The sequence below is a fragment of the Dromiciops gliroides genome, chromosome 5 (genome assembly GCF_019393635.1).
Source record: "Dromiciops gliroides isolate mDroGli1 chromosome 5, mDroGli1.pri, whole genome shotgun sequence".
Taxonomy (NCBI): Eukaryota; Metazoa; Chordata; class Mammalia; order Microbiotheria; family Microbiotheriidae; genus Dromiciops; species Dromiciops gliroides.
Genome location: NC_057865.1, coordinates 148639382 through 148661645, shown reverse-complemented (window position 1 = coordinate 148661645; position 22264 = coordinate 148639382). Strand labels below are relative to the sequence as shown.

At 37.5% G+C, this 22264-nt stretch overlaps 1 protein-coding gene across 1 annotated transcript in view; it reads right to left on the bottom strand.

Moving 5' to 3' along the window:
* The window catches only part of SLC26A5 (solute carrier family 26 member 5), a 65529-nt gene that overhangs the window by 9696 nt on the left and 33569 nt on the right, over window positions 1-22264 (bottom strand). Inside the window, exons 7-14 of the mRNA XM_043967168.1 lie at window positions 16847-16999; window positions 13951-14033; window positions 11543-11690; window positions 10328-10441; window positions 9500-9577; window positions 9172-9267; window positions 6286-6392; window positions 193-262 (exon numbers count right to left, since the gene is read on the bottom strand). Coding sequence (XP_043823103.1) covers window positions 193-262; window positions 6286-6392; window positions 9172-9267; window positions 9500-9577; window positions 10328-10441; window positions 11543-11690; window positions 13951-14033; window positions 16847-16999 — 849 coding nt within the window. The remainder of the gene's footprint in view (window positions 1-192; window positions 263-6285; window positions 6393-9171; window positions 9268-9499; window positions 9578-10327; window positions 10442-11542; window positions 11691-13950; window positions 14034-16846; window positions 17000-22264) is intronic.

Sequence of the window (22264 nt, the reverse complement as noted above, 5' to 3'; positions counted from 1 at the left end):
CTTACAATGTATACTGTGTCTATTCTCTGCAGAACCAGCTTCACTAAATTTATAGGGGCTCTGTTGGCCACCAGATGATGAATTATATTTTGGCCGCATCAACTCAAAAGGACCATCCATGAAAGCTTAGAGGAGTTGTGATCTATAGCAGGGGAGGGTGTACAGCAGGAAAGGGGGAGAAGAAGTTCCTACCTCTTCATATGCATCTATATCAATATATACATCCGTGTCAGGAAGCTGACCGAGAACTGTGTAGGTTGGACTGGACAAAAGAGAAAGAATATTACAGTATCATTCTAGTGAAGAAAAGGAAAGTTTCTAGTTTAAACAGTTTTTATACATATGGATCACAGTGTCAACAAACCCAGCAATACCTCATAATTACATACTTTTTCCCTCCTTTTTTGAGTCTAAAAGCTAGGATTTCATTGGTTAGGGAATATTCAATGTATGGTAAATCTCTTTCCCAATACAGATCTGTAATTCATCAGTAACTTTTTTTTTTGGGTGGGGCAATGATGGTTAAGTGAGTTGACCAAGGTCACACAGCTACTAAATATCAAGTGTCTGAGGCCGGATTTGAACTCAGGTCCTCCTGAATCTGGGGCTGGTGCCCTATCCATTGTGCCACCTAACTTATAATTGTAGAGTTTCAGTGATTTACCCAGGGTCACACAACAAGTGTGAGTCAGAGGCAGGACCTGAATCTGGGTCCTCTAGACCCGACACCTTTATTATCTGCTACAACAAACTCTCTTTGATCTTTTCATAGAATATCTACAACACTGTGCATTTTCTAGCTCACTAACACAGAGGTTCTTACCATCTCCCCCCAAACAGGAAGCAAACACTTCAAAGGCAAGAGAAATATGAGGCAGAGAGAAGTTCACAGTCATGTGGAGGTCAGATTTGTCCAGGGTATAATTCCAGTTCTCCTGACTCCCTAGTCCATACTCTTTGTCATAGGCCAGGTTTTCAAAACCTGGGGGCTGTAAACTTGTCTTAAATTTTTTTTGGTAACAGTATTTTAATAAAATTGTTTTCCTTTGTAATCCCATGCCTTTAAAATCATTATTCAGGAATCCATAGTTTTCACCACTGCACTACATGGTGACATAAAAAAAGATTAAGGACCCCATTCTTCCCTCCTGTTCTACTTAACACAGATCAAGGAGAGGGAATCCTTTTAACAGAGCAAGAATGTTTCTTTTAGTCTCAGTTTCCCTCTAATTCATTCTATATATTGACACTGAATTAACTGAATTAACACTGAATTAAACTTGCAAAACACAATTGTGATACTTCCTTGCTAAAAACAAAACCAGCAAACAACCTCTAGTGGCTACTTGCTGCTCCAAGGAGAAACTCCAAACTTGGCATAACCTGACTTCTCCCTAGCCATACAACCTTTTCTCCCACTTTTCCTCAATAGAAACACTCCTCTCCTCTGGCCAGGCCAATTTTATTGTCCTGTCATCACCTCTGTTCGTTCTGCATTCCAAGTTTTTTCTCGTGATGTTCCCCCTACTTCCAATCATTTCTCATCTTCTGTTCATCTAGCCAAACTCTTACCTATCTTCAAGGTCTACTTATGCCTCCCTCCAAACAAGGCTCCACAGGAAAATGAAAACAAACAAACAAACAAATCAGCCAAAAATGTAGAAGAAAGTTGTCCTTAAAATTTTTATTAAAATCTGTTAAAATGTATTTTTAAAAAGTTATAACCTGGTTTTGTATATTTTGAAACCCCCATCCCTTTTCATAAATGAGTCTATCCTAGGCTGGATGCTGAAGAACTATTCAATAAAAATTACTAATAAAATGCAAAAACTAGGGTCTTGCTTGAAAGAGTAAAGGGATGAAAAATGTCCAAAAAAAGGAATATTAGTCCCTTTAGAATTCCCTTCCATTAGGGTTGTGTCTTTCTCATTTCCAAGATAGGGAGAAACAGTATAAAGAATCTTGAATATAACTGAGTCACAAAGTCTCTGGTAATAGATCTGGAAAGGGAAGTAAAAATTGTAGTAGGAGGAAGACAAGTGAGGAGGTGCTGAAACCCAATAATATCCCCTACTTCTCTTTTTCTCATTCCGGAGGCAGCTAGATAGATAAAACCCTGGACCTGAAATCAGTAAGACCCAAATCTCCAAACTGTTACCTCCAGTGCTGACTTTTTACTCCAGGACCAGCCCTGCATTATCAGTTGACCCAAGGACATCTCTAATTGGATTCTCTTTGTCACTTTAGACACCCACCTTAAATGGAATTCACCACCTTAAACTACCTCCTCTTCCTATCTTTCTTATTTCTGTAAATGTACTTTTTAGTCACATAGCTAAGTCACCAAGTCCTGTAGATTTCAGCTTCATAACATCTCTTGTAAAATCTTCCTTCTTTCCTCTGCTGCTGCTGCTGTCATCACTGTGTATACTGCCCACCACTTCACAGCTGGAAAGTAGTCCAGCAGTGGTTTTCTGGTGGGTTTCTCTGCCTTGAATTCCAGTTCACTCTTGACCCAGCTAACAAATTCATCTCCTTAAATCACAGGTTTAACCATGTAATCCCAAACCCCATCGAATAAACTCCAGGGACTCCCAATCACCTCCAGATTCAAATGTAAAATTCTTTGTTGATATTCAAAGTCCTCCATCACCTGGTCCTTTGCTACCTTTGTCTACTCTACCACCCCACCCACCATGCTCTGCAAACCGGCAACACTGCCTTTGAGTTTCTCCCTATCTTGGAAATGAGAAAGAGTATGATTCAAAGGATAGAATGATATAGGTTAAGGTGTGATCCAGAAAAGTGCTATAAGAAAATATGAAAGGAAAGATAACATTTTCAGGAGTGATGGGATAGAGGATGGGGTTGAGAAAAGGCTTCACAAAGGTTCTACTGTACCTGGGCCTTGAAGAAAGAAATGGATTCAAAAGGTGGAGATATGGAGGTAATGAATTCCAGACATGGGACATACTTTTTGTGAATTCCAAGAGACGGACAAATGTAGGCAGAGTTCAGAGGAAAGCTACTGGTACAGTTCTAATGAAACACAGACTCCATGAAGAGGTATAGTGTAAAGTGATGTTGGATGAGTAGGTTGGAACCAGACTGCTAGAGAGACAAATGCTGAGCTAAGGCCTTTGTCTTTTATCCCACAGGCCAAGGGGAGTCATCGAAAATGTTTGAACAGGGCCATATCATCAGAATTGTGCACTGGAAAAATTATTTTGCATTACATTATTATTATTTAATGGTGTTTGTACTCTGTGTTCCTGAGGAGATTAAATGCTCCTGAAAAGCAGGGATGGTTATTATACTCTTTTGGTATCCTACTGAACATGAAGAACATAGAATATACATATTTCTCAAGAAGTAAAATCTACTACTTCCCATCTAGACTTTAGTGTGTTCATCTTTAAAATAACAAGGTTTGGGGGCAGCTAAGTGGCGCAGTGAATGAAGCACCGGCCCTGGATTCAGGAGGATCCGAGTTCAAATCCAGACTCAGACACTTGACACTTACTACCTGTGTGACCCTGGGCAAGTCACTTAATCCTCATTGCCCCCGAAAAAAAAGAAAAAGAAAGAAAATAACAATGTTCATTCAGATGACCTTTAAGGTCTTCTCCAGCTCAAAGTCCTATGACTACTTGGTGTTCTCTATAGACACAACGTCTTTTCCATCTCCAGATCTTTGCTCATGCTATTTCTACTTACTGAGAGGCTATCCCTCCTTAAAGGTTAGCCAGAGTGCCAACTTCTACATAGAAACTTCCTTGGCCATCTCCATTGGTAATGATCTCCCTGTCCCCCACCAGATACCAAACAACACTTGGTATGTTTCTTGTACATTGATGGTGCCTTGTCCTATGCAATAGTTATTTTTATACGTGCCATGATTAGCATGCCATGGCTCATGTCCTCATGGAACTTTCTGTTGAGTGGGTGATCATTATGAATTCACTTGAAATCACTCAGTGATTCAACTGAACTAGTACTTGACACATGATATAAGGCAACATATAATAGAGGCAAAGAAGACATCCAGATAAAGAATTCCTAGTGTATTGGGGGGGGGGGGTGAAAAGGGAGGGAGGAAGAGAAGGGGAGAGAGAGAGAGAAAAAAAAGATCACTTTCAGTTGAATGAATGAATTTATTGGTGAATGTATTATGGATAATATGTGGGTTAATGCATGTGTCACTATGAAGATATAGCTTTAAATGACTGCCAAGAAGTACAGATTAAAGGAGGTGTGAGAAAGTGTGCATGTGTGTGCGTGCTTGTGTGTGTGTGTGTGTGTGTGTGTGTGTGTGTGTGTGTGTGAAAGACCTGGAAATACTTGGCAAGATCATCTATGTTACTTCTTTTCCTATCAGGAATTAGAAGAATCAAAGCAAATGGTAATAATTAGTGTCTAAGTTAAGACTGAATCAGTACATTCTAGGGCTACGACTAGCTTGCTAATGATGACAGCTATTTTGTTCTTAACTAGGGTTTTTTTGATAAGAAACAGAAGGAAACTAAAGATGGTATGAAATAGAATATCCAGAAAAATTAGGCCATCTTTTTTGAAATTCATTTTTTGTTTTGTTTTTGGCACTCCAAACTCTTACCTTCACTACTTCTCATCTCTATGCAGATGAGAATACATCTTCCCAATACATCTTCAAAACTGATCTTTCTTTCAGTACCAATTTCCCATTTCCAACTGCCTGCTGGACCACTGCTCTTGTCAGAAACTCAAATTTAACATGTTCAAATAAATCTTATCATCTTTCTCCTAAATATGTTCTTCCTCCTGTCATCCACACTTCTATTAGTGGCCCCATCATTCTTCATGTAACCTAGGTTGGTATTTTTTTTTTTAACCATAGTATCATCTTTGACTTCTCTCACTAATCTGCCAAATTCTATCCCATCATGTCTCAAATTCATCTTATTGCTGACATTCCCATCACTGCTGCCCTAGTTAAGGTCCTCATTAGCTGTCTGTATCTACTGCAAAAGTCTAGTAAAGTGAAGAGGTAAGCATATTTTCTAAACTAAATATTGGGATATGTGGTCTAACAAAGATCATTCCTTCAGCAAAGTCTCATTAAATGCATGCTTTCTTTTCTTGAAATTGCTAATGCCCCTCAAGGTGCAGTGGATAGAGTACTGAGCCTGGATGGAGTTAGGGAGACCTGAGTTCATATACAGCCTTAGAAGTTTACTGGCTATATGACCCTGGTCAAGTCACTTAACCTCTGCCTCCTGAAAATGGGGATAACAATAGCACCTATATCCCAGAGGTGTTGTGAGATCAAATGAGATAATATTTGTAAATCACTTATCATAGTAGTAGGCTTAATAAATGCTTGTTTCCTCCCTCCCTCCCTCTTTTCTTTCCTTTCTCTATCCCTCCCTCCCTTCTTCCCTTAATCTAATCTATCCTTCCTTCCTTCCTTAATCTGCTTTAGCTATATCTGATAGATTAGCTTCCCTGAAGCTCTATTGTAATCATGAACCCCCCCCACCCCCACCTTGCCCCCACCATGTGAAGCAACAACAAACCTTAAATAGGTCACCATTGCTTAACAATTGAAATCTACACTTTATTTCTCATCCTGGTTTTAAAGGCTTTTGATATTTTTATTTTAACCTATATTTTCATCTTTATCTTTAACTTCCCTGCATGTACCTATGTTCCAGCTAAACTATGCTTCTCACTGTTTCACAAACATGACCCCTGCTTTACCAATTCCAAACTTTTGTGCATACTCTTCATCCTGCCTGGACTGTCCTTCTCCAATTTCTACCTTTCAGCATTCTACTTATTCTGCAAGATTTAGCCAACTCTTTCATAAAGCTTTCTCCGTGCCCCACAATTATCTGTGTTATGTGAACCCCCATAAATTCTTTGTACTTTTTCTTATGGCGATTAATAATATTTGCTCATGTTCTAGTTATATATGTACTTGTTTTTACCACCCCTAGCAGATAATAAATTCCTATTATAAACTGCTTGAGGGTGAATATCATATCCTACCTATTAATGTACTCCCTGAAGACCTTAGCATGGTTTCTTGTATATAACAAGTACTCAACTATTTGTTGAACTGATTTGAAATCTAAGATGTCCTTTGCTCTTCTGCCCCTCTTTGTCCACATATATCCAGTCCTATGCACTTCTGCTTTTTGTTCAAACTGAATTAAAATAATTAAAGGGCTCAGATTTCACTCCATATATAAGACCAACAGTTTAACTTTAAATATCCACACACAGACCCCCTCCCCAACTCACCTTTGTGTTCTGTAAATAACAGTCATCAGAGCAATTATCACTGCAGTAATTAGACCATAGTCTAATCCAAGGAACAGGGAGGAAACAAAAGTGGTCAGCCAAATAGTCTAAACCAAAACAAGAAAGCCTTGTATTAAAACAGGTGTTATTTTAAAAACAATAATTATTAAAAAGTAACTAATAGATGGGTGATCAGATAATTTAACATACTTACCTAGATAGCACATTCATAAATCAGTTATGTTTCTCATTGTATCATAATAGCATTCCCTAATTACCTTTATTATATACTCACTTAACAATCATTTAAAATGTTTTTGCACAGATATCAATTTGAAAATATGGTGTGGTATTTTCAAAGTCTCATCTTTGATGGGTATACCTTGAACAGTGTAGCTTATGTACTTTCAAAGTTAGGAGGTTTCTCTTCTGGGACTTCACGGAGGTGTTTTAGAGAGAATTTCCAAATGTTGTGCAGGTAGATTTAGAATGGCATGGAATATTTTTCTTCTCTTAGTCAGGCAATAACATTTATTAAGTATACACATACCCACACACAAACATGTACACACACAAATGAATAGTAATTTTTCCTATATCTTATTCTCTCTTATAGGGAGATTATATGAAAAAAAAAAAGGTCAGAGTTCTGAAGGATAATGCAATCTTACTTAAAATTCATCAAATACACCCAGTTAACAAATTCATTTAAGAGTCTGAGATGGAGATTTAAAAAATCAATTTCAAGAGGATCACAGGAGGAAAAAAGTCCAAATGATGTGGTTCTGTGTGAGATATCAATAGAAGCATTTGGAATGCTTCAAAGGTGAACCAGAGTATAACTGTATGAAAAACTGGTTTATGAAACAAATTCTACTACTATTCTTCTAATTTCTAGTCTTTGTAGAACTTCAAAAGCAATGTAGAGCAGTCAAAGGAATGCTGGATCTGGAATCTGAGGACCTGAGTTAGGATTCTAAGAATTGATTTGGGGACCCCCATTTTTGGCTAAAATTGGAAAGCCTCAGGGGCATTCCACCCAGCACCCTGCCCGCCACCCCCCCTGCCCCCAAGCCTTGGAGAGTCATGCCCCACTCAGCAGGGATATGCACGGCTTCCTCCCACCAGCCAGGATATGCACGAAAAACCCCATGCACTGCTTGGCCAGAGGTTTCTGAGAGAGAAAAGTTTTTAAAAAGCAGTGGAAGTAGTGACAGGGGGAAAGTAGAGTGAAGGAGACACAGGGAAGCTAGAGTGAAGGGGGTTGGCAGTGACAGCAGTCAGGCACACCCACAGAGAGGGAGCAACTGAGAGTTCATGGTGGCAGGCCAGAGACGCGCAGGGAGATAGGAAGTGGCAGAGTCCACATACTGAAGTTCACAGGTCGAATTTCTTTTCTAGGTTTATTTCTAAGTTTATTCCATATCAATAAACCCTTAAATCTTTTTTCTTATCAGTCTGGGTCCAGCTATAGTCTTTCAGATAGGCAGATAGCAGTTATCATTTCACAGATCTTCCCTCTGATGCTTACTAGTTGTGTGACCTTGGGCAAGTCACTTTGCCTCTTGGGCCCTCAACTGTAAAATGAGAGGGTTGAATTATATAGTCTCTGAGGTCTCTTCCAGCTCCAGAAGTATGATCTTAAGCTAATGCAAACATATTGGACTATGTCCCAAAGAGATCATAGAAAAGGGAAAAGGACCCATATGTACAAAAATATTTATAGCAGCTCTCTTTGGGGTGGCAAAGAATAAGAAATTGAGGGGATGCCCATCAATTGGGGAATGCCTTAACAAATGGTATATGAATGTAATGAAATACTATTGTGCTATAAGAAATGACGAACAGGCAGATTTCAGAAAAACCTGGAAAAAAGAATGCCTAAAAAATTAGAATTGGGCAGGTAGAAGCTAATTGCTCTATGAGACACCAGGAATCAGTCAAAGAAAATTTTAAAAATGGAAGAAATGTGTAAAGAAATCTGAAGCGTTAAGTACAAGCCATGTTTGCAATTGATGAGGGACATACCAAAGGACAAAAGAAGATTGCATATGTTGTAGGACCTGATTTTTTAAGTTCTGAGTAACTGAAAGCAATAATTCTTTTAGAGAAAATGTCAAATTAATGAGTTGTCAAGACACTACAATTAGAAGAAAATAGTCGGGCAAACATCATTTTACCTGGAGAAAATATAAGAATCTTCTGTTTGATTTAGAATTAAATGCAGATAATTGTAGCAAATTGGTTTTATATATGTCATCAGACTTTGAAGTCACCACCTTCACAGATTTGAAAGTATTGGCATTTTCTGTCAATAATTATTATTATTCTGAGGTTGTTGAATCAGTTGCTACTTCTGAGCTCCACCTTGAGGATTTGGATTACTGTTTGGGTACATGTCCAACAGTTTTACATAACTAACTGGTTTTTATTGCATTCAAATGTTCTTTTTGTTTGTTTGTTTTTGTTTTTTTGGTAGGGCAATTGGGGTTAAGTGACTTGCCCAGGGTCACACAGCTAGTAAGTGTTAAGTGTCGGAGGTCGAATTTGAACTCAGGTACTCCTGAATCCAGGGCCGGTGTCTTATCCACTGCGCCACCTAGCTGCTCCTTAGATTCAAATGTTCTTAATATACCAATATCATATATATATATATTTTGTTGTTGTTGTTTGTTGGGTTTTTTTAGTGAGGCAATTGGGGTTAAGTGACTTGCCCAGGGTCACACAACTAGTAAGTGTTAAGTGTCTGAGGTCAGATTTGAACTCAGGTACTCCTGACTCCAGGGCTGGTGCTTTATCCACTGCGCCACCTAGCTGCCCCAATGCCAATATCATATTAAGCTGCAGGGTAGATTGTCTAAGATGCATTTGTCTATGTTCACTTACCAGTTCTATTTTGCTGGTCCTCCAGAAAAAGGGGAGATCTGAGAACTGCATGAACATTCCTTTCAAGTTCACAATCACGATGGCTGATAGCACTGCCTGAAACACACCACAACCAGGCATTCCCCTTTTCTGGTGTCCAAGGTGCACGACTTTGTCATCACCACTTTTCCCTCATGCTGCTCATCCCCATTCCCATTTCCGTCTCACTTCTCACACAGTGATGAGAGATTTTTAGTTAGCTAATCTAGGCTTGGAGGGCTGGGTCTGCATTCCAACAGCAAACTTCCTGTACATGCACAAAACTCCAAGCCAAATTCAAGATACATACCTGGGGCAACGATTCGAAGAGAAAGCCAATGGCCAATATGACCAACAGAATCAATAAAGAGGCTAAGCAACCTGCAAGCTGAATAAGACAAAATGCACTGAAGGGGTTTCTAGAAAAGCAGGCTAACAGGTAGGGTCTCATTTGTCTGATACCTTGAAAATTACTGGTAAAGATAATGAAACAAGTACAGATTCAGAAACCACTCAAATCATCACCTAGTCCCACTGCCCCCTCCCCCTGTCTAAAATTTTCAGTTGCTCTTATGGGTCCTGGTTAGATATAGAAATGCTCAAATACCCTGACCATTTCAAATACCCTTGCCCGAAGTGGGTGACGGGAAGTTGAAAGCCCATCCTCATGAGATGTCCGGTGCAGGCCTGGAGACACATGAGAGGTTGGGATAGTTTGGATGGGTGTTAGAGCTGCTGACATCCCTCCCATATTTAGTCACTGCCTGCAGGGGTAAGTTTTCATCACAGCACATGGCAGTTTCCCACGTCTGAAGTTTTGGGTGCACAGGTGCTAGAATCAGAGTATTGTACAAACATCTAATTTAGTTGAGGGCAGTAGCTCCTCTTTACAGATCTAGCTTTCTGCAGTTCAGTTCAGTTCAACTAATTACACCGTCCTCTGCAGAACTATATGATTCATTGTAAACTCCCTAAATCCCTTCTCCCCAAAAAGTTGATTAGAGATGTAGAACTCCATGGAGCACCCAGTGGCTCTGCATGCAGAGTAGCTTTTCTGGGGCTCAGGAGAGAACCGAGAGGTTAAAATGCATAATTACCACCCCAATCACCTCTCCTTAAAGTCCATGTCCATACACACCTGAGTGTTTCCTCCAGTACTCTCTTGAACAAGACTCCGAGACAAGGAACATGAAATGGAGAAAGTTTGGAAAAGTGATCCAATGGAATTGCATATGCCTAGGGCAATGAGTTCCTTTATCATGTGAAAACAAGACAAAGAAAACTTATGAATCTCTTCTAGAAACAAATATATTAGCTTAGTCAATAAACCTCTATCTTATCGGTACTATAGTTGTTTAGTGTGAGTTCAAAAGATCTTTGCATATCTTTGAGAGGGTGAAAAAAAGTGTGTTATAACACACTTGTGTTAGAGGCACACATCACCATTCTGTCTCCTCCTGAACTCCCAAGTTCAAACAGAGAATCATTTCACAAAATTCTTTATTTTAGTAAATGTATATAAAATCTCTATGCTCACTTAAATTCCAACAATGACTTTATGTCACAATGACTTTATTCCAAAGGAATATCCTTAGGGTTGCCAGGTGGGTCCCTTTTAAAGGATCACATTTGTAATCCATGTTTTGCTAACTGTAACTTGTATATATCTGAATCTTCTCATGAAGAGCATAGTATGTTGCAATATCCATATTAATACCAGCTGTCCTTATTGCTATCTGTCCTTTCATGTAAGAGGTAAATACCTTAACAGCAAGTATGATATTCAAAAAGTTGAAAACAAAGACAACTGGAGAATTATCTGATGAGTGAATAGCTAAAAATCAAATACCACAGAGGTCAATATGGATAAACTGTGAACTGTCTGGCAGAGATTAAAAAAGTTTTGGGGAAAAGCCCTTTCAATCCATGATAGTCAGTGACTCCTTGAGTAAATTCTGCCATAGTTTGAATGTATTTTTCAAGCTTTCAGGATAAAGAAGGGGCATCTTATGCAATGGATTCTACTTTAGTGGTTCCACTTTCCTAATCCTGTCCCTATGTGTGTCTACCCAAGTCTGTGCTTTTGAGTCTAATTTGATGAAATGAGGTTATCAATAACAATTAATTCACATATGTTATTAAAGACAGAAGTATAACATAAATTCCAGTATTGTCTAAATATGTGCTGATGATTATTAAATATTAATTATGGGGAGAAAGCAAGAAAGACTGCTTTCCTATCAAACTCTTTGGACCAAAATATTTTAAAAGTCCATCTAATTTTGTAATTGAAAACAATAAAATATCTCATTGCTTTTTGGTGAGCAATTCTATAGAAATGTTATAATTTTACCTGATTCCCATCAACCTGGTAGCCATGTTTAACTGCGAAGATTTTGGCCATTGAGATGGTCACTGAAAATCCAACAATTGCAATTGCAATAGCATCAACATAGACAAGGTGGAAGAGACTGGAATCTGGGGTAGCTGGAGCTAATAACCTGAAAGCAGGAATTTATTTTAATATGAATGTGATAACATGGGAGGAAACCCTCTGAACACAGAGAAGCACTATTCATAAAAGTTTTCATTTCTTTTAAGATTAAAATTTTTTTTCTCTTAGCTCTAGCATGGCCATTTTATTGTTAAAGAAAATTATATAACTTCTTGATAACTTTTCTTTTAGTGTTGAATTGAGCCGAGACTTCTAAAATTTAACCCAAGTGATTAACTGATTAGGGATAAAAGAAATTCTGACTCTGACTTTATTAACTTTATGTTGTCAGTTGTAAATTCTAGAGTAGATGTCCTAAAGTTTGTTAATAAATTTACAAATTGACCTGATATAAAATTTTCCCCTCTGCTGTTTTGATATGTTTGTCAAGATAATGGAATTTAGGGGTTCACCTGGAAATTGATCTGGTCTGATTGAGTTGGGGAAGAGCGACTGATTGGCATACTAGATTGTAAGCACATCTGGCTAATACTTAAGGGTACTTAATGAATTTGAATGACACTAGCCAATCAGCTTGAGGAACTTCCCATTTCTTTGAGGGGAGCATGAAGCAGGAAGCAGACTCTGGGGGAGGGTTCTTCCTCTTTGGCTGCGAGACATGGTGGCAGAGAACTTCAGAAATGGGAGATTAGGAAGGCTAGGATTGCCAGGTTATAGGAAATCTGTTCTCAATCTTTCTCTCTCTCTCTCTCTCTCTCTTTTTTTTTTTTTACTATTTTTCAATAAACCCTTAAAAAACCTAAACTCATTTATCACTGATTTTAGTCAGTTTCCCCCCAAAACTGGGAGGACAGATTAGAACCCACATTTAGAATTTTAAATTACACATATGTAAACCTCTTCCCTCTCCTTTGACTTGCTATAAAATTTACAAATTTACCTTTGAAATGTAAATGTTTTCCTTTCCTTTTGGTGCTGTAAAATGCCAATTATATACTTGCTGATGTAACTAAAAACTATATAAGAAACTCTGAAAATTCAATTCAGAGTTTGCTGGTCATTTAGACATCATGAGCCTATGCTTCAAGCATATATTGAACTGTAAACCAGTTATTGAACTGTATGATTGGCAGCAGTCTCTATCAACAAATCCACGAATATTTCCATATCACATAAATAAAATCTTTGAAGTACACTGTTAATTTAGTTTTGCAAAAAGAAGGCTATTCCTTACCAAGTGTGAAAAGAAGTTCTTTCTATGTAAGACCCAGTTATATTAGAAAAGCTAATTTGGTGCTTTGTGTCATTCTAGAGTAGACAGCAGGCCACTTTCCTGATTCTTAGTAGAAAATGAAAGCTAGCACAAGTAGTTATTTGATATATGTGAGTAAGAAGACAACAGCTGCTGGCCAGGGTCCTAAGAAGGACATTGGCTCCCAGGAAGTTGCCTATTATATTATAGTTGTAGAGATGATTGGGAAGAAAGAAAAGAAAAAATTAGGTGAGTTCTCTTTGTGACAGAGCACTAAGACTTTCTTGGAGGGGTTGGAGGATTTGTTGTTCCTATGTAGTTTTCCCAGCGTGTCAGTGTTCTTTGTAATGTATACGTCTCTAGGGGCATCTTTTGTGTCAAGTTGTGTTGCAGGTTGTGTAAGATTTTGGGAACTCAGGACACTAAAGGATAGAGTGATGATGATTGCCATTAAGTCAGTGACAACTGAATCCTTGCCAGCATTTTATGAGTCCTTCTCTCAAGTTTGTCTGTATCAGGGATATTAAGACCATTGTAGTAATAGGTTTGGGGACCGTGACCATGAGTAACAATGAATTTGGGCAACAAAAATATCATCTCTGTATCCATATACCTTAGGGTATCCTTGTATGGCATCAAACAGATGGGGATGAATGAGACCGCCAGATGCTTAAGGGACCACTGGGATTTAACAGCAAAGAAAATCTACTGCTCTGTATTTCAGAGACTTCTTCTCAAGAAGAAAAAAGAATACAAGAGAATAATGGGCTCTGCACATTAAGTGAGGAGGAAATAAGGCAACAAATGCATAGAAAAGTGGTAGATAAAAGACAATCGATGATTTTAGAGAATTTATATAGCTCTAAAACTCACAAAATGATCAAAACAAGTCCTAGCATTTCCCCTTCAATGAAAGTGTACTATGTTCAAATCAAGCTATTTAAAATATAGGAAAGAAATGCTATGTAACTGTTGTAAGGGTATATTAGTAGGCAATAGAATAGGTAAACAATATTTTGACCATTCCAGCTCAAAAAAAATGTATATGTCTTACCCCAGCGGGAGTGATCCAACAACATCCACTTTGTATGATTCTTCTAAATTAAATCCTGCTGAAATGCCAGTTCCTATTATCACCTAAAAATGGAACAAATTTAAGTTTACCTCCAAAGTTAAAAATACAGAGCTGCAGAAACAAACCCTCAAAACTTGTGTCTGACCAATTCTATTCTCATTCCAAAAACTCTTAAAAGAATAAATACAGCTAAGCCATTGTACCTTCTAATTTTTCTACTATAAGTAAATAAGATTCACTTTACTGTTTTTACATATAATAGTGGCCTTTTAAAAAAAATTTTCACTCTATATTATGGTGGGGGAATGCCTGGGTCAATTATATCAATCAGGTAAACAAGCAATCAAACAAAGAGAAGGAAGCAAAATTGATGAAAATGCCAACATGTGCCAGGTATTATGCTGGCAGATGAAGACACAAAGACAAAAACAGTCCCTCCTTTTGAGCGGAAATCACACATATAAACTTCACAGATATAAGGAAAGGTAGAATATACGCAAAGGAAGGTGGTGGTGGGGGGGGTCCCTCCCCAAGCCAGTTCTTTTTCAGAAACAAGGTACCATGTAAAGTAAATGACGTGAAACTCTTATCAGGAAACTCTAAGTACCAACTGTGAAAATCAGTAATCTGGAGCGTAGGAGCTGGGCTCATTCTTACTGTGTTTTGGTATCAGAATGTGATAAAAAGGAGCCCTTCGGTGCTACAATTTTCTGTCCATAGACTCTTGAGTTTCATGCCTCACCTAACACTAGTTATTGGGGAGAAGCACTGAGGGGAAAGAGGGATCCTATTAGAGTCTTCACGTCGGCAGACTTACCCATCTCACCACCTCCAGCCACAGAGGCAGGGCTGGAAGTGGAATTCTGTGGGGACTTAAAAAGTGTTTGACACAGGCCACCCTTTTCCTTAAGTCTTGTTCTAATACCAACTCACATCTGTATTTTTCATAATAAAACATTGTTTTAACATAGAATTGCTGAAAGTTGAGTGTCACATTTGGTGAGGGGTAAGGCAGAAAAGAAAAGAAAAAGAACTAGAAGTTGACAACCTATCCCACATCAAGACAACATAGACATTGATACTTAATGACCTCTGTGCAAAATTTTAAATATGAGTGCAGGACAAATGGTTGTCAAATGCATTAAGCATGGCCATTTCTTTAAAATTAACTTGCTGACATATGTGAAAAAATGCAGAATGAAGTAAGCAGAACCAAGAAAACAATATATGCAAATGACTACAAGAATACAAATCAAAACAGCAGCAAAAAAAAAAAAACACCACCAGTTGAACTTTGATGAGTTTCAATGACTAATCTAAGTTCCAAAGAAAAGACCATAGAACAGATCTCTTTTCTTCCTGTATTAGAGGCAGAGGATATTACATATGCCATTACAAAACAGTCTCTGTAGTCAGTTGGTTTTGTTTAAACATTTCTCTATTACAAGGGAGGATGCAACATGTGAAGGGATATATCAAAAAATGACTTTTTAATATAAAAACAAAATGCATCAAAAACAAGCCAAAATAATTAATCGAATGGGAAAAAAACAGCCTAACAACTTTGTATCAGATTTCTCAGAGAAGGATTTGGTATCCAAGAAATGTAGGACCAAAAGTCATTCCCCAATAGATAAGTGGTCAAAGGATATAAACAAATAGTTCCCCAAAGAATGCAGACTATACATAACCATGTAAAAGAATGTTCCAAATCACTAATATGAAAGAAACATTTATTTAAAAAACCCCTAAGTGTGCTTAGGGGCAACTAGGTGGCACAGTGGATAAAGCACCAGCCTTGGAGTCAGGAGGACTTGAGTTCAAATCCAGCCTCAGCCACTTGACATTTACTAGCTGTGTGACCCTGGGCAAGTCATTTAACACCAATTGCCTCAAAAAAACCCACGCTCGAACACCTAGAAAACTGGGTTAAAATTGGGCAAAGATGACAAAAAAATGAGAATAGTCAATGTAGAAGTTGTAAGATGGGTCCATTAAAGCACTGTTGGTAGGGCTATGAATTAGCAAAACCCTTCTGGAACGCATATGGAATTATAAAAATAAAGCAGCTAAAATGTCTATACCAAGAGATTCCACTGCCAGGGGAATCTTTTCATGCCACTTTAAGGAGGCCATTGTTAAAAATAAAGGTTCCATATATACCAAAATATTTATAGCAGCATTTCTTTTGTTAGCAAATTAGTGGAAACAAAACAGATGCCCAATGATTAGATAATGGCTATAAGTGAATCCTGATATATGAATAGAATGGAATATTACTGTGCTGTAAGAAATGACAAATTCGATGAATACAAAGAAGCATGGAAACACATGACCTGATGCAAAATGAGATAATCAGAGCCTGAGAAACAATATACATAATGACCACAACAATACAAATGGAAAGAACAATCACACCATGAAACAAACAAAAGTGAATGTTGCAAAAGGACAAAGAACAAAGAAAAGATAAGAGAGAACATCTCCTACTCCTTTGAAGAAATGGTGGAGGGTATACAGGTGTGGAACATTACACGTGTTGCCATTTTTTGGATGTATTCATAGATTTTGTTGATTTTTTTCCCTTCACCCTCTTTAAAAAGTCTTTATTATAAAGCATGGCTCTTTGAGAGGGAGCAGGAGGGATAGAAGGGGGAATCTAGGCAATGTTAAAGTAAATCAACAAAAATTTATTTTGAAAAGAAAAAACCAGTGGATAAAGCACCGGCTCTGGATTCAGGAGGACCTGAATTCAAATCCAGCCTCAGACACTTGACACTTACTAGCTGTGTGACCCTGGGCAAATCACTTAACCCTCATTGCCCTGCAAAAAAAGAAAAGAAAAGAAAAGAAAAAACCTCAAAAGTTGACTTACTGCGACAATCTCTAAAGGAATAGGTGCAGGCAATTTATTTTTAAATCTTTCATTAAACTCCTTGCCACCCAGTAGCAAAGCAAAACACATCAATCCAACGACGAGGGAGCATATGTTGAGTTTTTTGACATTTGCTATCACAGCAAGAGTACTCTGTAAGACATTGAATGTTTAACATCAAGAAAAAGTCCACATAAGGGTAATGATTCAATAGCCAAATTCTGCTACTGAAATAATTCATAAATATAAACCAAAACATGTTGATATTCTCAGGAAGGAGGGCATCCTAAGACTATTACATAGTATCATAAAACCTTATAGTTTGAGTGGATGAACTTAAGTTCATTCAGTCCAACCTTTTCTCCAGTTTTGGGGTTCCTTTTACAATATACCCTTGGGTAGGGATGTCATGGAATCAGCTCAAACTAGCTTTTGAGAATCAAACAATACATTTTCAGTATGAGCATTTATACCTCAGAAAATAGCAAAAACTACAAATCAGGGTTTGATTTGCTGTTCTGTTGATTGTCTAGACTTAATAAAATGATGGAGAAAATGTTAATATGGGTTACACTTAAAAATGTGTTGTGCACATTTTTTTTCCTCCAGAGATCCAGTTGTTAAATATTTACCAGCACATGCCTGATTGATAGCCTCTGTTTGAATACTTTTAGTGACAGGGAGTTCCATACTTCAGGAAGATCAATTCAATAAGTGGACAATTCTAATTGTTAGAAATTTTTTATGATGTGAAAAAATGTGCCTCATGATACATTCTACCAACTGATTATCATTGCCCAAATCCCAGAATCATCACATTGTGTTGTTGGGAAGGTTCTTGAAAATGTCTAGTTTATCTTACAAAGCTGCTTAATCCGTTGCTCAGAGAAACAGTAAAACACTTGGGTAGTGTAGTGTCCTCAGAGGCAGTAGAAAATGATTTGTCCTTAGGGTTGCATCTCTAGTGTTAAGACACAGAGAGTATACATGGAATTGAAAAGTTTCTGCGTGGGCAAAATTAATGCAATTAGGATTAAAATGGAAGCAATTTGGGAAAAAGATTTCCACAAAAAATTTCTTTGATAAAGGGGTCTAATGACCAAGTTATACAAATTTATATGAAGAATTTATTCAATATATAGTATTAAAAGATATTCCCCAATAGAGAAGTGGAAAATATATGAAAAAAGCATTGTCAAATAAAGAATTTCAAGCTATCAAAACCCACATAAAATGCTGAGTCATCAAAACTAGAGAAATGCGAATCTAAATAACATCGAGTTTCCATTTAAATACCTATCAGATTAGAAAAGATGAAAATAGAAATTATTGGGTTGTGAAAGGATGATTAGTTATGGAAAATAATTTGAAATCATATTTTAAAAGCCACTAAATTATATATAAATCTACTCTTTGATTAAGAGACCCTACTATTATGCATGTACCCCAAGGAGGTCATGGACAGAAGAAAAGGACTTATATGTACAAAAATATTTATAAAAGTACTTTTTGATTGTGGTAAAAAGAAAAACCTAGAGATAAAATAAGTGCCTATCAAGGAGAAAACTGCTGTATAAATGAGGCTTATGAATGCAATGAAAATTTGTTGGACCTTCAGAAATGTAGAATATGACAAATTCAGATAAATATGGAAAAATCTGAATGAACTGATGCAGAATAAAGTGAGTAGAAACAGAAAAAAAATTGCATGCTGATTATACTAATGTGAAGGGAAACAAGGCTGAAAGACCTCAGAATTCTCACTAAAACACTGACCTCAAAAGACTGATAATAAAGCATATCTTCTACCTTTTGTTAGAGTGAAGATGGATATAGGCAATCTCACACATGGCCAATATCTTGATTTGTTTCCTTCCACTATATGTATTTATTATAAAGAAAGGCTAGGTGAAAGGCAGGCAATGATAGATATGGAAGAAAATATCATAAAAAATCATTAAAAAAGCTACAGAGAGGGAAGTGTGGGTAAGTGTAGAAGGGATCAAAAAATATGTCAATTTGGGGCAGCTAGGTGGTGCAGTGGATAGAGCACTGGCCCTGGAGTCAGGAGGACCTGAGTTCAAATCTGACCTCAGACACTTAACACTTACTAGCTGTGTGACTCTAGGCAAGTCAGTTAACCCCAATTGTCTCATCCCCCCAAAAATCAATTTGTTACTACTTGGATAAGTATGTGTGTGTGTGTGTGTGTGTGTGTGTGTGTGTATATATATATATATATATATATATCCAATTTGTTGCCAAAGACTGTCCATTTTACCTTTTCAACATCTTTCAAATACATCCCTTTCTCTCTATTGATATTGTCTTGTCTCTGGTGCTGGTCCTTATCACCACACACCTGGATTACTTCAAAAGCCTGCTAGTGGGTATGCCTGCCTCAAGTTTCTCCATACTCCAATCCATCCTCCATCCAGCCACCATCACCAAAGTGATTTTCCTAAAGCACAGGTCTGACCAAGTCACTCCCCTACTCAATAATCTCCAGTGGCTCCCTCTTGCCTCGAGTGTCAAATACAAAATTCTCTTTTTGACATTCAAAGCCTTTCATGACCTAATCCCCTTCTAACCTTCCAGTCTTTTTACATCTCATTGCCATATATACTCCTTGATTCAGCGACACTGGTTTCCTTGATGTTCTTCAAACAAGACACTCCTCTAGAATCTTGGCAGTTTCTTTGACTGTCCCCCGTGGCTGGAGCAATGTCTCTTCTTAACTCTACATAATGGCTTTCCTGGATTCTTTTAAGTCCCAACTAAAATTTCATCTTTTAAAGGAAGCATTTACCAACCCCTCTTAATTCCAGTGCCTTCCCTCTTTTAATTACTTCCTCTTTATTCTGTATATAGCTTGTTTGTATATATTTGTTTGTATGTATGTTATCTTCCTTCCTTCACTTGCAAGCTCCTTGAGGGCAGGCACTGTCTTTTGTCTCTTTTTATATTCCCAGCCCTTAGCACAATGCCTGGCACATAGTAGGCACTTAATAAATGTTTGGTGATTTTAATGTATGTGTGTGAGATATGTGTGTGTGAGATATGTGTGTGTGTGTGTGTGTGTGTGTGTGTGTGTGTGGGAGAGAGAGTGAGAGAGCGAAAGAGAGAGAGAGAGAGAGAGAGAGAATAGGTATTATATATGATGTAAATTACATATATCTATTTTACATGGCAGAATCTTGGTTTTGGTTCTTTGCATCTTGAGATGTTTGTGATTATTGATGACTGAATTAAGAAAAACATTTAAAAAAGAATGGTTGGGGCAGCTAGGTGGTGCATATGTATGTATAAATATGTATGTATATATATGTATAAAGCACCAGCCCTGGATTCAGGAGGACCTGAGTTCAAATCTGGCCTTAGACACTTGACACTTACTAGCTGTGTGACCCTGGGCAAGTCACTTAACCCTCATTGCCCTGCCAAAAAAAAAAAAAAAGAATGGTTAACAGAAGTAGAGACTGGGAAAGAAATCATAATCATAGTTGGCCCCCGAGAAAGAAGTTATTGGAGCTCTAAGATCAACTAAAGCCCCAAGAGTTAGAGAACTGAGTACAAGGTTTGGATATCAAAATTACAAAAATGAGAGAGAGAGAAGTCTAAAGTCTTTAAGATTCTGAATAGAGGGAAAAATAGGAAAAAGTTAGGAATGAGAATACTTAAGACTTAGTGAAAAAAAAGCTAATTATATTTTGGAGTTTATTTTAACAGTATGTTCTAAAAGTATTATCAGCTTTGTTAACAAATATTTATTTAATATTTGCTATTTTATTCACATCATGTATGTATATAAGTATGTAAGTATGCATGTAAATATGTATGTATGTATGCATGCTTGTATGTATATGAGAAACTGTGATTCCTAGTCCACAATGGATAAATGATCCAACAATATGAACAATTTTCAAAAGGAAAAACAACAGATTGTTAATAATGACTTTAAAATGCTCACTGTCACTAATAGTCAGAAACACAAATTAAAACAACTTTGAGGTACCACCTTACACCCATAAAATTGGCAGAAATAATTAAAGGCAACAAAGTCAGTGCTAGTGGAGTTGTGGAAAAACATATACTTCATTCATTAATGCAAGAATTTCTGCTGCCTGGTAAACTATAGAATTTTTTGAGAACAAACTGGAAATTCGTAGGAAAGGTTACAAAAATAATTATACCCTTTGAGTCAACAACGTTGGGACTATCCTTTGAAAGTGTTATCAAAAACAAAATAGTCTCTCTGTTCAAATATTTTTTGTTTTGTTTTGTTTTTTGCGGGGCAATGGGGGTTAAGTGACTTGCCCAGGGTCGCACAGGTAGTGTCAAGTGTTTGAAGCTGGCTTTGAACTCAGGTCCTTCTGAATCCAGGGCCGGTGCTCTATCCATTGTGCCACCTAGCCACCCCCTGTTCAAATATTTTTAAAGCAGCATTATATGAAATTGCCCCAATCTGGATAAGGCAATGGTTAAATAAACCGTGGAATGTGTTATGGAAGACAAAGAAATCTGAAAGGAACTTTAGTCACTCAGTAAATAAACATTTATTAAGATCCACCTATTTGCCAAGCTCTGTGCTGGTAATACAAAGTAAGGCAAAAGATAGTCCCTGCCTTCAAAGAGCTAGCAATTTAACAAGGAAGACAACGTATAAATAAACTACCTTAAGTATAAGTAGGAAATAATAGACTGAGGGAAGGCACTAAAATTAAGGGGGACTGGCATAGGCTTCCTGCAGAAGGGGGGATTTTAGTTGAGACTTGAAGGAAGCCAGAAAAGCTAGGAGGAGGAAATGATGAGGGATGGTATTACAAGTGTGGGCTGCAGCTACTAAAAATGCCTGGAGTCAGGAGATGACCTACCTTGTATGAGGAAAAGCAAGGAGGCCAGTGTCATCAGATCAAAGAATACATGGGGGAAGAGTGTAAAGTATAAGATGGTAGGAAAGGTGGTGGGGGGTGGTATGTTATGAAGGGTTTGAATGGCAAATAGAGGACTGTAATGATCTTTAAAGTGATCATGATCCTCTGGAGTTTATTGAGTAGGAGGATGACATGGTCAGCTGTGTGCTCTGGGAAGATCACTTTGGTTAAGGAGTGGAGGATGGATTGAAGTGAAGAGAGATGTGTCAGGCAGACCAACTAGCGGGCTATTGCAGTTGTCAAAGTGTGAGGAGAAGAAATATCGCAAAGCTTAAAAAACAAAAACAAAACAGAATCAGAAGAAAATGCACCAACTACAACTATGTAAGAGGATAAATAAGAATGAACAAAGACTCCTCATGGGAACTTAAAGGAAATGAATGACAAACTTTTGATATTTTATATATCGAATTAATTTAAATGCAAACTGCTACTAATCAAATATAATTGGCTGCAATAATATACAATGTGGAGTTTTAAGTAA